Raw genomic sequence first — 14146 nt, forward strand, 5'->3', positions numbered from 1 at the left:
TTTTTTTTTTTTTGACAAGTCAACAAACAGCAAACAACAGGATTGTCAGCAGTGTTTTGAGTAACAGAATTTGCATATCCTTACTGCTATGTCTCATAATCTCAGCAGCCAAGCAAATATAACTGGATAGATGAAATGCTTCCAAGAAACTAAATGACGGAGCTGAAGAGATGGCTCAATAGTTAAGTGTTTGCTGCTCTTCGGAGGACCAGAGTTCAGTTCTAATAACCCAGCTCCAGGGAATCTACAACCTCTGGTCGCCAAGGGCATCTGCACTCGCATGTACATAAGCGCACATAAATACATACATATAATTTTAAAAAATAAAGCCAGACATGACAGCACAGGCCTTACTCTTAGCACTAAGAAGGCAGGGCAGGCAGTTATCTATGAGTTCAAAGTCAACCTAGTCTACACAGTGAGTTCCAGGAGAGCCAAGGCTACAAATTGAGACCCGTCAATAATAATAATAATAATAATAGTAATAATAACAATTTTTAAAACCCGAAAATAAATATTTTTAAGGCTAACAGGAAAGTACATTCACGTACAGTTGTGCATACACTGCTCAGCAGACAGCCTAATCAGCAATGAGTGAAGGTTAACCGGGAGAAGCGGGGTCAGCAAAGGACTCCAGAAATGACTTCACAGTAGCAGTGCTTTGTTTACACAAAGAATCTAAAATTAACAAAGCACTTTCACTCCAGCCCACTGACATCTGTGAGTTAAATGGGACAGGCCTACATCGTCACAACTCTGCTTTTAAAGTTGGGGAAACTGAGGCAGATAGAATGGCTTGGCTAGCACATTCAATCAGTAATCGGGGTGGGAGAAAGATGGACTCACTGGATTGTTCATTTAGAATTCCACTGCTCTTAGAGAGAGAATACTGCTTGTTCCTCTCTGGCAAATCTGGCACTGAACTGTATTTGAGAACTGTGTATATATAAACACCGACTTCAGGGACAAGGGATGTAGCCCACAGAACAGTGGCTCACACAATGTATCTAAAACAGTATCTCAGGGGCTGGAGAGATGGCTCTGTGGTTTAGATCCCAGGTCAAGAGCTAGCACCCCCACCGTGGCTCACAACCATTTATAACTACAGTTCCAGGAGACCTAGGGTCTTCTGACCTCTGAGGGTAACAAGTATACACTAGTTACTCAAGTATTTGTGTCAACAAATCACACACATAAAATACATGACAGTAAGAATTCTTTTAAAATACTTTTGTCAGAGAGATACAGGTTAAGAAATTCAGAAGGAATAGGAGAGACAGCTCAGCAGCTGAGAACACTGGGTACTGTTGCAGAGAACCACGGTTCAATTCCCAGCACCCACAGGATGGTTTGATATGTAACACCAGTTCCAAGGATCCTCTTCTGACCTCTGTACCCACACTGTGCACATACACAGTAAACCACTAAATTACATAAAATAATAACATAAATAAATCACCAGATAGTGATTCCCACACCTTTAATCCCAGTACTCAGGAGGCAGAAGCAGGGGGATCTCTGTGAATTCAAGGCCAGCCTGGTCTATAAAGCAAGTTCTAGAGCAGCTAGAGAAACCCTGTCCAAAAAACAAAGCAAAACAAAAACAAAACAAAACAAAACAAAACACCCAGAAATGCCGAATACTGCATAAATCATAAAACACACACAAACCGCTCGACTTCAGCTATTCTTTATAACCTGACAACCGATATAGAAAGCATATTATAAGTATACTATTGTATCATCTAGGAGATAAATTTAGGGGCCCAAGAGAAGACCATCTTTATCTGACATAGGACAAGTTGAAAACATGACATTTTTCTATTATGTGTGTTTTTTTATTCAAAGTATTAGTCATAAATTAGAGATATGCCGTATAAGAAAATGAAAAAACAAACTGAACTCATAAAGTTTCACCTACACAACTGCAGACAATAATTAGTAAAATGTGACTTTGAGCAGAATACCTGATGAAGGGTAAGAGGTTCTAAAACAAACAGGGGGGCTTGCTGGTGACACAGCACCACTGCAGAGGGCTTGTCTGGTAACACAGAGTGTTTGCTGGTGACACAGCACCACTGCAGAGTGCCTGTCTGGCACACACAGTGTCATGGACAGCAGCAAGCAAAGCACTACGACAGGACTACATACCACACAGTAAGTTATAGCGTGTCACTGCCAAAAGGTAAAACCTACATTAATAATTAGCTACTAAAAATGTTTTTCTGTTAAGTGTGAAATTGGGAATACCATTTGTAGTTTCACTATTATACAGTTTTACACAAGTAGAACAACTCTAATTTGTTTCAATATGTAATTACTTCCTTGTATTTACCTCAGAACCAACAGAGCTGAACAGGACAGGACACATTTCTGTAGCAAACTAGTCTGCTTCCCAATAACAGTAGCATATTAAACATTTACCACATGCTGGGCACTTTCTAAGCATTTTACGGATAAACTCCCTTCATCTTTCGCTATGCAACAGGTAATGTTCTCACCTCATCCAGAGATGACAATGCGGAGGCCTAATGAAGATAAACAGGTCTCTGAGGTACCAACTACAGTGGAGCCCTTACACCAACAGGCATATGAACCTAGGCTACATCACCTCTGTTCTAGGGCTTTATTTTAACACTTTCAAGTACATTTCCCAAACTCTATGCCTCCACCCTAACTTTATTATTCACCCCAATAATAAAGTGTCTGGAGAAGGCATCAATACCTCCACATCTACCCAGATTAAAATTCACTTATGGTTTTATGTCCGAGAGAGAGAGAGAGAGAGAGAGAGAGAGAGAGAGAGAGAGAGAGAGAGAGAATGAATAATGCGTGCCATCATGTTTTTTGGAGTACAGGGCAGAATGGACAACCCAGACACATCACTCCTAAACACCAGAGAAGACTGTAACAAATGACACTCACATCGACACACACTGAAGTTCTGTCCATTTTAAACGGGAACATTTAAATTCCTTCCTGCTACTTCCAGCTTTCTGGAAGTTCAACCAAAACACAGCAAACCCCTGTATTTAGGTGTAATGGACACAGAAATCTCTAACACATTTAAATCATTTTGTTTTGTTTTTCATTCTAAGCACAATAAAAACAAACAAACAACAAACATCCTAGCAATACCCTTATTTGACAAAAGGTATCTTCAACCTCCTGCATACTAGTGAATTTCTTCAACTAAAGCTGAGATTTTAAAATTTTAGTTCATTATTTTATTATTAACATTTAGTGGAGATTTTAAAGATACAAACAAAAAAATCTGGAATCTAGAAATATGAAGACTTACATGGTCACAGAACTGCATTAAGAAGGTAATAACACTTTCCACATAACTTTGTAAAACCACCAAACAAAACAAAAAAGGAAAATCAACATTCACTGTGGAAAGGAAACTACGGTTAAGTATGCAAAGACAGAGACTTTCCATAGTACATCTTGTACATATACTAGTAACATTTATATTTTGGCAATACCATTTATTTAAGAAATATTTAGAACATACTATAACATGTTCACTCTCAAAATTTATTTTGATAACTTAAAGAAGCTATTTTTTAAAAACCCAATGGAGCCATTGACATCAAGAACAGACATACATGATAAAGTTTCTCTAAGAAGTCTCTATATAAACTACAGAATGACATCCAGGTCAAAACTGTAAGACATTTATGCAGCAACCAAGTGGTAAGAACTACTTCAGATACAACCACCTCTAATATACAGCTTAGAAGACTACTTTGAGAACTCCTTCAGCACTAAAAATAATTTCTTTACATTCTCATTCTAAGTTAATTTTTGTTAGAAGCTTTTCAGATATAGAAAAAAATAAATACAAGCAAGAACATTTTACAATATGATCTTTAAAATACTCCAGATGAACCTGGAATTCTTTTGAAGTAAGTGTAGAAACGTTTGAAAATGCCTGTATGAACAGAGCATCAACCTTAACTGTTAAGGATCTCCACTATTATAGCAAATGACTGTGACCCTCCAAGATTCATATGTGTGGACAGCAGAAGGCCTCATTCTCATTGTACCCAGAAAGACTTCATAATCAGCAAAACAGTCAATAGTCTGGGGTAGGAGGAAAACAGTGAAGAACACCACCTCTGAAAAACAGGTCAACACACACTGATACAACATCACCTATCCGACTTTGTCCAACTCCCCCAAAGCCTTATTACTTTACCCAAACACCATCACCATCATAGGGAATACCATGCATCAATTAACAGATTAAAATGCTAATACAGCAGGAAGTGATGATGTATGCCTTTAATCCCAGCACTCAGGAGGCAGAGGCTAACAGAACAGTTTGAGGCCAGCCTGATCTACATAGTGCATTCTAGGCCAGCCAGGGCTACACATTGAGATCCTGTCTCAAAAATCAAAATATAAATAAGCACATAAAAAATAGAATGCTAATTAATATAAATTATAAACTTCAACTTAATTAACCTTAAGTACAGTGTGAAATCGTGGGAAAAAATATCATTTTCTTAGTATCTAAAAGTTGAATTGAGAAAAGCACACAAACAGAAAAATGGTTGGTTATCACAGTACGACACCAGTGCCACAGTAGTATTTGGAGAATCAATCTTCTGTGACGGGTTGAGCCTCTGGGAGTTCAGCAGTACACTGTGGAGACGTGGCTATAGGGGTTTGTTACCCTCATATAGTTATAAAACTGTTGCTATTGTACAAAGGAGAGAACTAATTGGGTTATTAATGGCAAAACTAGCTTAGAAAAGGGAGGCTATCAAGAATAAACTCATGTGTCCCATGAGACAGTCAGACCATCAGAGACTACTCTCACTGAAGGAAGCCTGCTTCCTAGAACAGGGAACTTTCTGAAGCTTCTTTAGACTACTCTGAGCAAAGTGACAGTCTGCAGTGACCTTTGAGGTCCCGTGGCTCACTTACCTCCAGGGGCTGCATCCTGTTCTTCCCCTTCAGGAAAAGCAGCCTGGCTTGGCAGACTATTCCTAGACCGAGTGACTGTCTCTAACTGGGAAGCCCGGCCCAGCAAAGACAGCTCATCTAGCACCTCTCCCTCTTTGGCCTCAAGATCTGACTTTGAAGTGGTTAAGGGCTTTATAGTTTCAGGAGCCAGCAGCCTGTTTGTGTCATTCAGACAAGCCACAGTGCCACTGTCCAGGCTCAGCACCCGAGCCCGCGTCTTGGCACTATTTGTGCTGGAAGTCCTTCGAGTGGCCCTCTTTTTGGCGGTTCCCTCAGGGCCTGCATGAGCTCTGTGTGTGTGGTCCGAGTCTGTGCCCCGGTCCTTATGGCCATGTTTGGTCTTGAGGGCACTGTATTTGCCCTCAGGAGACTGGCATGAATGAGAGGTGGCGCTGGAAGAGCTATCGCTGCTGAACTGGTGAGCAGAATGCACACTTGGGGCTCTGCTCAAGTCACTTTGATCACTGGAGTCCTCGTCATGACAAAACACAGCACTGTGAGGCTTGCTGCCAGAGACTCCTCGGAAGGAAACATAGTCCCGATGGCGACTGGAGTCAAAGCTGCTGGCTCGTTTTTTTCCTGCACGCCTTCTGCCTGGCTTGTGGGCGGAGGTTGTCCGGTGGATAACGCTAGAGGATTTGGGCCGGACATCACCTTCCTTCTGCTTCCCACCACTGTCTCTACAAACTCTGGGGTCTGTGGAAATGCTGGGCTTCTCGCTCTGCTCCTCTTTGCTCTCTGCACTCTGCTCGGATGGCCTGTCCCCAGGGACAGTAAACTCATTTGCATGGGGGTTTTTATTGGCATCTTCTGAGGCAGAGCTGCTAGGAGCAACCTGGTCAGGTACCTCCCCGGATGCCTGAGCATCTGGGTCCTCAGGAGGCTCAGGAGGCCCAGATTCACTCCCCTCTGGGGCAGTCTTGTCACTGCTAGTCCTTTGGTCACCGGCACCGTGTCGCCTCTCTTCTACTGAGTCAGCACAGCCCTTCTTCCTGGCATTCCTCTTTCCCACTTTGGGAGACTCCTCGTGCTCAGACACGATGCTCTCAATGTGAGTGGAGCTGGTCTGCTCACTTTTGTAGCTGCTCAGGGTACTGTTGGTGTCCCTGTCAGTCCCGCTGCAGTAGCTCTCGGTGGACCCACTACTCCGTGTGCTCAGGCTCCGCAGGCTGTCCACACTTTTGTCAGCGTTCAGCGCTCTGCTCTTCCCACACTTTGTAGGTGGCTGAGAATTACTTTTTCTCAGATCACCAGCAGGCTGAAATTCTGCGGGTGGGCAGGACTTTTCCACTAAGGACTCTCTAGACCCAGAGTGAGGCTTAGAAGAGTCTAACTCACTGACTGGGTCTAATCCCCGTCTCTGCTGGTAAAGAGGAAAGTCATTCAGAGAGGCATCAGGAAAAGCCACAGCAGAACTGGAAGTCCGTGGCACTCCTCGTGGCCGGTGCTCTTTCCTGTAAGAGTGTGAATGTAAAGGTACAAGAGAAGCCACTTCTGTGTCACAGGCACTGGAGAGGGACTGATCGACATGGTGGTGCTGGCTATGACTTGGCAGGCTCACTTTGTCACTGAAGTCCCTTGGTAAGTCCTGTCCACAAGAGGACAAGGAAGGCTGGATAGAGATGAAGGAGTCATTGGAGACCAGGCGGAAGAGCTTGCGATCAGTCGCCAAATCTGTTCCAAACACATTTGAAAATGTTAACACAGACGCATGATCAGCTCCTCACTGTCTAACAAAGGAAAGAATTCACAGCACACAGGAAATCAAGTCTAAGCAATTCTCAATTCACTGAACAAGCTGGCCAGTCATCCCAAAAGAGCTGGTTTGTTTTAAAACTGCACAAAGAAACCATTCTAACTGATGGAATGAACTAACCTTTTCAATTTTTTGAGTTCTTCAAAAGAATTCAGAAAAAGTTCCATTCTGTCTGTCTGTCTGTCTATCTGTGTGTGTGTGTGTGTGTGTTCGTTCCTCCCCTCTCTCCCTTTTTGAACAGGGTCTCACTATTTAACCCAGGCTAGCCTTGAACTTCAGATCCTCCTGTCTCAGCATCCTGAGTCTGCAATTTCAGGTGTGCATCACCACAATCTGCTCCAAGTTCTATTTCTAACTTACAAATAGGTAGCCTTGAGTTACCATTCTGAGACTTTGGCTCTTCATCTAAAAAAATGTATTAACAAGCAGCAGTAGACACTGAATATATACATATATAGTTACACATATAAAATCAAAATTATTAATAACTATCATTATTATACCTTAGGAAATACCTTATTTCTTTGAAAAAAAAAACAGGATTATTTTACAACTAAAAACTTAGAATGGGGGTCTCCAAAATCACTCGGGGAACAGATTCCAGGAACACATGTAAAGAGAGCAAACAAGGCTATCACCACACAACTATCCCTGACCTCTGCACGCAAACCACAGCAACTCAAGTCTACACTATCCAAACACACACAGATATTAAGATTAAAAAAGTTATTAAAACCTAGAGTAGGAAGAAACAAACAGCAACAAAAGCAAAGTGTTGATCAATGCTCAAACAAGAGACCACATAGTGATGTAAGGTACCTCACCATTTGTGACAGTCACAAAATGACAGAAGCTCACAGGCCTCACTTCGAAGATGTGACATCTGGTGATCTCTCGGGGAGGAAAAATCAGTTTAGGAAAGGCCCTTGGAGGGTACTGTACTGAATGGACCCACACCCGTGACTGCAGCAACAGCACAAATTAGAAGGGAAAATATAGATACAAATGTATATAATTTGCATATATAGAGAGTGATGTATATTTGTGTGTGTGTGTGTGTGTGTGTGTGTGTGTGTGTATTTCTTCAATGAAGACTCTAAGTTGGGATGAGGGGGCAGGGGATGGGTCTGGAAAGAGTTGAGGGAAGAGTAGGGATGAATGTGATCAAAATACACTGGACGGATGTAAAACTCTCCAAGAATACAAGTATAATAAAAAAAATCACATGACGTATGCCCTCAATGAGAATATATTAAGTATCAACAACAACAAATAATAACTATAAGCTAAAATCCTGCATTTTCTCTCATCACTGATGAAACAATTATAAGATGTCCCACAAAGAAAAAAAATACATCTTGCTCTGTATTACACTCATTATAGAGCACTCCTTAGTTCCATTTAAGGTAGAAGCTACTGACTGAAATTATCATACATATATCATAAATAGAATTATGGATATACGAAATTCCATCTGCCTACACAAAAACTGATTTTTAAATTATGTGTTTTGACAGAAAAGGATGCCCAAGCCGATGTTAGCTTCACACAAAGAAAACTATTAATTTGTATGCAGTGACACAGGCCTATAACCTAAGCACCCAGGAGACTGGGGCATCAGGATCTTGAGTTTGAGGCCAGCCTGGGTTAAAAATACAAAAACAACAAAAAGGGAAAATTCTTACATTTTTTATTTTGTTGTTTTCGAAACAGGGTTTCTCTGTAGCTTTGGAACCTACCCTGGAACTAGCTCTTGTAGACAGGCTGGCCTCAAACTCTGAGATCCGCCTGCCTCTGCCTCCCGAGTGCTGGGATTAAAGGTGTGTGACACAATCACCTGGCCAGAAAAATTATTCTTTAATTATTGTAACCATGTAAGCAAAACTGTAAGTCAGATTCTAGTCACCTGAATCTCAATGATAAAAGCAAACACTCTTGCTTAAGATTAAAATAAAAATGAAGCTACTACATACATTTATATACTTTAAAAGAACGTAAATCTGGGGCCAGCAATGTGGTTTATTGAGAAAAGGCTTGCCTGAACTGGATCCCCAGAATCTATGTAAAGGTAGATAGAGGGAAGTGACTCTACCAAGTTGTCCTCTGACCACCATGTGTGCTCTAGGGCTGGCGCACACACCACCACCACCACCACCACCACCACCACCACCACCACCACCACATCTATTATATGAAATGGGACTTTAACATGCTAATGATCAGAGCTGGAGAGGTGGTTCAGCAGTTAGAGCACTGGCTGCTCTACCAGGAGATGCAGAGTCAACTCCGAGCATCCACAGAGCAGCTCACAACATCTGTTAACTCCAATTGCAGGAATCTGATGCCTTCTTCTAATCAGACATGCAAGTAATGAACGGACACACACGTAGGAAAAATAATTTAATAAATACTGAATTTTTTTAACATTAATGATCAAAATCAACTTTCCTCAAACAACTGTGGGCTGGGGTGGGGCGTGTGCATGTGTACACGTGGAGACAGAGGTTGATGTCAAGTGTCTTCCTCAACTGCTCTCACCTTACCTTTTGAGACAGGGTCTCTCACTGTTGGTTAGCCTGCCTGGATAGCAAGTTCCAGCAGTCTGCTTTTCCTGTTCTGCCACACCTGGTATTTTCACATGGTACTGGGGACAGAACTCAGGTCCTTCGCTTCACAGCTAGCACTTTGTTGGCTGATCCATCTCCCTAGTCCCTAAACTCTCAGAAAAAGGTTCTTTTTTTTTAAAAGCTTTTCTTTTTTTATGATTTATTTATCTTTTTTATTTTATGTGCATTGGTGTGAAAGTGTCAGATCCCCTGGAACTGGATTTTCAGACAGTTGTGAGCTGCCATGTGGGTGCTGGGAATTGAACCTGGGTCCTCTGGAAGAGCAGTCAGTGCTCTTAACCGCTGAGCCATTTCTCCAGCCCCCAGAAAAAAGTTCTTACCCTTGGGTTATTGGTTTACTTTTAGAAACGATGGCAAAAGAATGAAGCATTAGATCTTACCCCCAAAGGTTTCATTTTGGAGTATTACAAAAATTCTTAAAACATAAAAATTTTAACAATGACCAAAAAAATGGTTGTGTAAATTATATAATCTACTGACAGTGTTATAGAGGAACTGGACACATTTTGAACATTCTGTAAAACCATGAGAAGCACTTACAAAGAAAGCTACAGTACCGCATGAGAACTATCATTTCTGTTCTGCAGTCCAGACACAGTGCTGGGCTGCACAGGCACGTGTTTGAAGAGATCTACTGTGTTTAGCCACAAGTGGAATCGAGTCCTGATACATGCTCTAACATGGTAAATGTTACAAAGGCGGCACAAAAGCCGCACATCATAGAGATTCATATCTATGAAGTACTCAGAACAGGTGAATGCAGACAAACAGGGCGGCAGCTGCAGGTTTCTTCTGCGATAACAGGAATATAATCTTGTGCTACACTAAAAAGTATGTAAACCAGAAGGAACGGTTTTATGGTATGAAAGTCGTATCAAAAAGGAAAACAGGACACAAAGTTATACACAGAAAAGGGTGACCCGAATGTTCTCAGTGGCAGAAACGTGACTATGTCACACCCCACACCTGACTTGTTTCTGACGCTAACACCTACCACACTTATTTATAAATAAAAAGCATGCTATTGGCTTCTCTCTTAAATCATCTCTACCAATGACACAAACATGCTATTATTTCTCTTACAATCTATACTCCATCCCTTATCTTTCACTTCTAACACTAGCTACTTGCTTCGTTCTCATGTCCTTTGCAAGAATTTATTGAAAGAGTAATTTATAGTCACGGTGGTTTATTTTTCTTCTCTAATTCTCAGGTTTTGTTTTCTGTTTTGTGGGCTGGAGACTGAGGCAATGGCCTTAACACACACATACTAGGCGAGCATCCCACCACCAGTCACAGCCCAGCTTCAACAGGTTCTAATACTACGGCATGAAAGTTCCTTATTAGGGTAAGCAATATCTTCAATGCTTTCAATGGCCAAGCCACATCCTCAAATCTCTTCATTTAGAAGCAGAATTGGCAAAGACATCAGACTTTTCTATCACGCTGGCATCTAGCAGGCTCAGAGTTCTTTGGATCACCAGCTGTTTCTATTTAGCCTAAATGTCTTCAAGTCTATTGGCTCAGGTCACATCACCGAGATTTTTCAGCTTCCTACCTATACTTCCTCCTTGTAGATCTCTTTCAGTTTCCTGGCATCAGGATAAACGTTCAGAAACATCTGGGACTATTTTCTCCATATTCTGTCAGGCCTGAATGGGAGGGGTGAGCTATAATTCTGATCTTGGACAAGGAAGACATGAGAGAGATGAGCAGGGAAATTGTCGGGAACTCCTCCTTGGAAGGGAAGAATCAGGTGCACTCCACATCCTTGGTTCTAGTAATAATCTGAAACCTTAGGACAAAATGAGTGTCGACTTGTCAACCAAATGCTAACCAATTAAACACCTAAGGCCAAGCCAGTCCTAAATAGTATTACAGCCATTTAAGCAATTGCCACTAGGTGGTGACAAACCACAGCAAGGACCATGAAATCCCTGTAGGATTCTTCAGAAGAATCCAGCTCACTGTTTGCTTTTGTACGGGTTTTGCTTTGCACCTTTTTTTTTTTCTTTTATTGTTGTTTTTGTTTTTAGAAAGAGCCTCATTCTTTAGTGGAGGCTGGCTTGAAACTCACTCTACTGCCTCAGATTGGCTCTGAATTAAAGCAAACCTCGTGTCTCACCCTCCAAGTTACAGGTGAGACACACCATGCCCAGCTCTAACTCCATATTTGATGTGCTGATTGGTTAGTTGTATTTATACAATGACAACTTCTAGATATCCAATCCAAACATCTACCCCGACTTCTTCCTCCTCATGGCTATTTTGAGGTCCCAAAGAATCACAACCTGAACTCACATCCTACCCTCCATGCTCTCTTGTCTTTGAATCTAAAATCCCTTTCAGTTAAGGAGTACCCCATCTTCCCTGCTGTTCAACGCAAAACTGTCTGAAATAAATCACTCATTAGTACTACAAAATCTTATAGAAGAACACTAAAATCCACCAACACAGCATCTTATTATTACACATACACACACAAGGGGGAGGGGAATTATGGGGCTAGGCAACTTCTTACTGCCTTAACCCTTACATGACCTCTCAATTTCAGCATATACCCTTTTGATCAGAGCCACCGTAGCAGTTCATCTTTCTAAAAATTAAAACAGGTATCTATAAAAACAACCTCCCAGGGCTGATTTCCAAAATATACAAAGAACTCAAGAAATTGGTCATCACCTATAACTGCTAAAGAAATAGAAACAGTCATCAGAAGTCTCTCAACCAAAAAAAATGCCCAGGACCATATGGTTTCAGCTCAGAATTCTACAAGATTTTCAAAGAAGAACTAATACCAATACTCCTCAAATTATTCCACACCATAGAAACAGAAGGAACATTGCCAAACTCTTTATATGAGGCTACAATTACCCTGATACCCAATTATTTGATACCAAATCACAGAAAGGCATTACTAAGAAAGAAAATTATAGACCAAACTCACTCATGAACATTGATGCAAAAAACACTACATAAAATACTGGCAAATCAAATCCAAGAACACATCAGAACCATGAACCACCATGATCAAGTCAGCTTCATCCCACAGATGCAGGGATGTTTCAACATATGAAAATCTGTCAACGTAATCCACCATATAAACAAACTGAAAAATAAAAAGCATATGATCATCTCAGTAGATGCCAAAAAAGCTTTAGATAAAACACAACATTCCTTCATAATAAAGGTCTGGAGAGAGCAGGGATACAAGGAACATACCTAAACATAATAAAGGCAATATACAACAAGCCAATAGTCAACATCAAACTAAATGGAGAGAAACTCCCAGCAATCCCACTGAAATCAGGAACAAGACAAGGTTGTTCACTCTCTCTATATCTATTCAATATAGTTCTTGAGGTCCTAGCTAGAGCAATAAGACAACAAAAGGAGATCAAGGGGATTCAAATTGAAAAAGAAGAAGTCAAACTCTCACTATTTGCTGATAAGATGATAGCTTATATAAGTGACCCCAAAAATTCTACCAAGGAACTTCTACAACTCATCAACACTTTCAGTAATATAGCAGGATGCAAGATTAACTAAAAAAAAAAAAATCAGTAGCCCTCCTGTACACAGATGATAAATGGGTTAAGAAGAAAATCAGAGAAACATCACCCTTCACAACAGCCACAAATAGCATAAAATATCTCGGAGTAACTCTAACCAAACAAGTGGAAGACTTGTATGACAAAAACTTTAAATCTTTGAAGAAAGAAATTGAAGAAGACACCAGAAAGTGGAAAGATTTCCCATGCTCTTGCATAGGAAGAATTAACATACTAAAAATGGTAACCTTACCAAAAGCAATCTATAGATTCAAAGCAATGCCCATCAAAATCCCAGCAAAAGTCTTCACAGACCTCGAAAGAACAATACTCAACTTCATATGAAAAAGCAAAAAACACAGGATAGCCAAAACGATCCTGTACTATAAAAGAACTTCTGGATGCATCACAATCCCTAACTTCAAACTCTACTACAGAGCCACAGTACTGAAAACAGCCTGGTATTGGCATAAAAACAGACAGGAGGACCAATGGAACCAAATCAAAGACCCGGATATCAATCCACACATCTTCAAACACCTGATTTTTTGACAAAGAAGCAAAAAATATCAAATGGAAAAAAGAAAGCATAGTCAACAAATGGTGCTGGCATAACTGGATATCAACATGTAGAAGAATAAAAATAGATCCATATCTATCACCATGCACAAAACTCAAGTCCAAATGAATCAAAGACCTCAACATAAAGACAGCCACACTGAACCTCATAGAAGAGAAAGTGGGAAGTATACTTGAACACATTGGCACAATAGACCACTTCCTAAATAGAACCCCAGTAGCACAGACAATGAGAGAAACAATTAATAAATGGGACCTCCTGAAACTGGAAACGGCTTCTGTAAAGCAAAGGTTATGGTTAACGAGACAAAATGACAGTCTACAGAATGGTAAAAGATCTTCACTAACCCCATATCAGACAGAGATCTGATCTCCAAAATACACAAAAAAAACCTCAAGAAATTGGTCATCAAAAGAACAAATAATCCAATAAAAAAAAAATGGAGTACAGACCTAAATAGAGAACTCTCAACAGAGGAATCTAAAATGGCTGAAAGACACTTAAGAAAATGCTCGACATCCTTAGCCATCAGAGAAATGCAAATCAAAACAACTTTGAGATTCCATCTAACACCTGTAAGAATGGCCAAGATCAAAAACACTGATGACAACTTATGCTAGAGAGGTTGTGGGGTAAAGGGAACACTTCTGCATTG

General features: G+C 40.7%; 1 protein-coding gene across 5 annotated transcripts in view; it reads right to left on the reverse strand.

Annotated features, from left to right (window-relative positions):
* Nucleotides 1–14146, reverse strand: part of Pcnx1 (pecanex 1) — a 150455-nt gene that overhangs the window by 80152 nt on the left and 56157 nt on the right. For all 5 annotated transcript variants that reach the window (XM_048449083.3, XM_048449082.3, XM_048449079.3 and 2 more), the window contains exon 6: nt 4939–6651. In XM_048449083.3, coding sequence (XP_048305040.3) covers nt 4939–6651 — 1713 coding nt within the window. The remainder of the gene's footprint in view (nt 1–4938; nt 6652–14146) is intronic.

Source organism: Myodes glareolus, chromosome 11 (genome assembly GCF_982192425.1).
Source record: "Myodes glareolus chromosome 11, mMyoGla1.1, whole genome shotgun sequence".
NCBI classification, from domain to species: Eukaryota; Metazoa; Chordata; class Mammalia; order Rodentia; family Cricetidae; genus Myodes; species Myodes glareolus.